This window comes from Penaeus chinensis, chromosome 10 (assembly GCF_019202785.1).
Source record: "Penaeus chinensis breed Huanghai No. 1 chromosome 10, ASM1920278v2, whole genome shotgun sequence".
NCBI lineage: Eukaryota > Metazoa > Arthropoda > Malacostraca > Decapoda > Penaeidae > Penaeus > Penaeus chinensis.
The window spans coordinates 8,259,946-8,263,667 of record NC_061828.1 but is presented as its reverse complement, the minus strand read 5'-3'; the positions used below and the strand labels follow the sequence as shown (position 1 = coordinate 8,263,667).

Genomic DNA, 3,722 nt, shown 5'->3' with positions numbered 1-3,722 from the left:
AACTGTTTCTTCGGAGATGGTTATACATTCTACTTTCGTAATATCATGTTAATACAGTGTAATAACCCAAGTCGGACGGCCGATTTCGAATAATATTTAATAATAAATATATTTTACGGTATTTATTCAACAAATGTCAGAAAAATAGAAACATCTACCGTGTTTTACTATCTATTTTATCTTTACCGACAGACAGACTATCGGAAGTCGAAATATAGTACCAAAATATTGTAAAAATAATAAACCATTATTCACTCTGGCCTTGTTATCTCCTTTTACTCAACAGAACCTTCAATAAACTTATCATCATAGGTGAGAAGGAGAAACTGAAGTGATAAAAAAGATGTAATAGCAGATTTTAAAAGTAGGGAGCAAGGGGAGGGTGGGTAATGCGCGTACAACAACACATAAAAACGTACGATCGGGAAAAAAAGTTGAGTGATACGTCATCAACTCATCAGCGAAGGCACGATCAAGCGTCTCTTCAAAAAGATTATTACAGGCCTTATTAGCGCATGGCAATGGATGAGAAAGCACCCAAATTGGATTTGATACTTGATAGTATCAGCAAATATGAAGAGTCCATAATGCAACAGATGAGAAGGGCTAGAGAAGGTAAAAAAAAAGAGTGATAAAGGATTTTAAAAAGTTGTAATTACATGGCACCGGAAGTTGACACGTGGAAACGGCAATATTTTGCGTTTTATTTATTATGCAAGTCATTAAATATGTAACATTGTTCAATTTACGCTATGCAAGTAAAATTAAAATAAAAGACTGCATTTTGCATAACATATAACTGGGCATTTCCCCAAAAAGTGTGTAATAAAAATATATTCCTTATACCGCTATTGCATAATGTTTGAATATATATCATACAGTTTGTGACGACCTTGGTACACGTCCTCTAATGGTTAGGCTGAATTTCCATAGTTTTGATTAGAACAGGATTAAGCCGCTAATAAAACGGGTATCCAAACATGCCAGATAGCATTCCAGCACGCATGTGTGCGCTGGCCTCGCGCGATGGGCGAAGCATAACTGATTGGTCAAGGCAGGGCATGCCATCGGGCGAAGCTGGCACTGCAAAGTAATATTTCAAGTGTGAATTGATTAAATTTGGAAATGACGCCTAACACTTATAATCCTATGAATAATATATTTTCCCTATAGTTTTCGTCGTGTTTCGAACGAATCTAGCGCTCATTTCCTTCGCTAACAATGCACAGCTACGATATCGGTCCCGATAGGTAGGGAGGGCATGATACATATCAGGGAGTTGAGGGGGGGGGGGGTCGAGAAATATCGGTAATACACGGGAAAGCACAACATATCCACTTCCAGGTTAAACAGGGGTCTTCGCCACCTTATATCCCCTTTTGGGGGCTACCCTCACTACCCACTTGGTCCAGAAAATCTTCACCTCATAGGTTCCGGCAGGAGAGAGCCCAGACCCAGTAGAGGTTTTACCCACACCTTAACCCAAGCACTCGGGGGTCTTCCGGGTCGTGGTTGGCGGGAATCGTGATCGTCTCCGCCGTTCCTCACCGGTCAGCGGAGAGTTCAGCTTCTCGGCCTCGACGAAGAGCTGGTGATGGGCTGGTCTTCTCTGTAATGAGACGGTGTCTTACAGTTCGAGCACAGTGCTTCCACAGGCAGTACACCGTGATTTCTCGGGTATAATAAACTCGCGTCGTTACTCAATATTTTGCAATGATATTCTAGGCCCAGCTTCTATTGTCACGTGATGATCTAATTCATATCTGATTGGTTTTATCCTGCTGGACGTCACTGCCTATGGTCACGTTCCAGCATAAATCTCAATGGCTCATTTGATTTCTCTCGCTTACATCATGCGCTACTTATCCGTCCGATATTCCGTCGCTTTCAACGATTTTTTGTAATTTTGTTGCTGCATTTATTGGATTTTACACCTTCCTTATTACTGTTATTATCAATTTGCGAAGAAAATTATATAGAAGCCTTCCAAAGAATGATGTTAATTATAAATGTTTATAAACTGATGAGTGATGAACGAAATAAACACTGCAATGTTGCCAATCCTAGAAAAGTAAGGCTTTATCTGCTGCACCAAGTAATTGCAATTTCAAGACGTGTAGGCGGAGCATTGACGCTGTCGGGCGTACGAAAACCCATCGAGTCAAAGTGTACCGCTGGAATGAAATCAGCCGACACACACAGCGTCCCATGTTCCATGGTGCTGTTCACATATACAAGAAGCAATATGATTATTATGGTAATTGAGTTTTGAATAGCAGGCACTGAGTGCCACACCGCATGCTAGAATTATGGGTATAACTTAATTGTCCTAAGAAAAACTAAGTTACTTGATTGACTTCCACATTCCTACCATGCTATATCATTACTGTTAAAGTTATTATTCACATAGTGGTGATGTTAACCATTATAAATAGTAAATTATAATACATTATAAAAGTAATCATAGCAATGACAGTGATGAAAATTGTTATCATAAAAAAATAATACATTTATATTGTGCTTATTCATTAATTATGCCGACCTTTCCTGCTATATTTCGTAAGTGGATGGTTATCTACAGGAATTTCTTGCTACCTGATGTGTTTGAAGATATAAACTAGGTCTAGGGGAAAAAAACTATTCATGTTTATAGTATTTTTATTACTATAGTTATAATGATAACAGTAATCGTAATGATAATGGTAATAATAGAAGTAATTATCATTATTGTCATTATCATCATTATTACTATTTTAATTGTTATCGTCATCTTTATTATCATATATCATTAATATAATTTATATGGAAAACAAAAGAAAAGGTAATATTTTCGTATTGGTGGAGCTTTACTCGAAGCAAGGTATTTTTATTTAGGGAGACCCACTAATCTTGATGAAATCCTTAGTTGGCAACTCCAGAGCTAAGCCCCGCCTCATCACCTTTATTCATTGCAAATACGTTTTTTCTTTGATTCTTTTGCTGTATTTATTTCATCATTGTTATTACTGAATAATTTCAAAGAAATTACATTGAAAATATTGCACAAATTGTTGGAATGAAAAAAAGGGGCAGAGCTAGTGACGTCATTATGTTTAGCCAATGAGAGTGCACCATATATAACTAGATACATAATTATTTATATAATTTACTCGATTTTATAATTACCAGAGGTAAAACCAAAATTTTCTCCTATAACGAAGAGTTTCATGCCATTAACAGCCGAAAAACTCAATTTCATTTTTGTGTTTAATAGCTTAAATGGAATTGGAGCTACCTGCTTATGTGTACATTGATTCAAAGAATCGCTTGCTGTTTATCAAAAGTACACAAATTCGAATGTATTGCTCAGGCTGTGACTCTGAACTTCAGTCGTGTTAATTCATCTGTCTGCTTATAGATAAATATACTTTAAAAAAATGTATAATTGCGATTGTAAATTCTTGCTTCTTATGAGTTTAATGATAAATACAAGTTACGTAAAAAAATATAAAAAAATAAAGATCAAACGATTATTTATCGCCTATTTATGAATGTTATCTATGATGTCAAATTGTAGTACGTTTTAGTGAACATACCTTTGGTATAATCTTAGGCCATTTTCACCTGCGTTTCATTATAAATTGTCTTTTAAATACTCCTTAAATGGCCAAGTGAACAGTTACAGAATATTATATAAGAATTATTCGGCATTTTATCTCTTCGGCGATGGGTCATGCATGCGT

General features: G+C 36.2%; 1 protein-coding gene across 1 annotated transcript in view; it reads left to right on the top strand.

Annotated features, from left to right (window-relative positions):
* Window positions 1–453: 453 nt before the first annotated feature.
* The window catches only part of LOC125029618 (microtubule-associated tumor suppressor candidate 2-like), a 15,652-nt gene continuing 12,383 nt past the window's right edge, over window positions 454–3,722 (top strand). Inside the window, exon 1 of the mRNA XM_047619603.1 lies at window positions 454–615. Within this exon, the coding sequence (XP_047475559.1) occupies window positions 516–615 (100 nt within the window). The 5' untranslated portion in view covers window positions 454–515. The remainder of the gene's footprint in view (window positions 616–3,722) is intronic.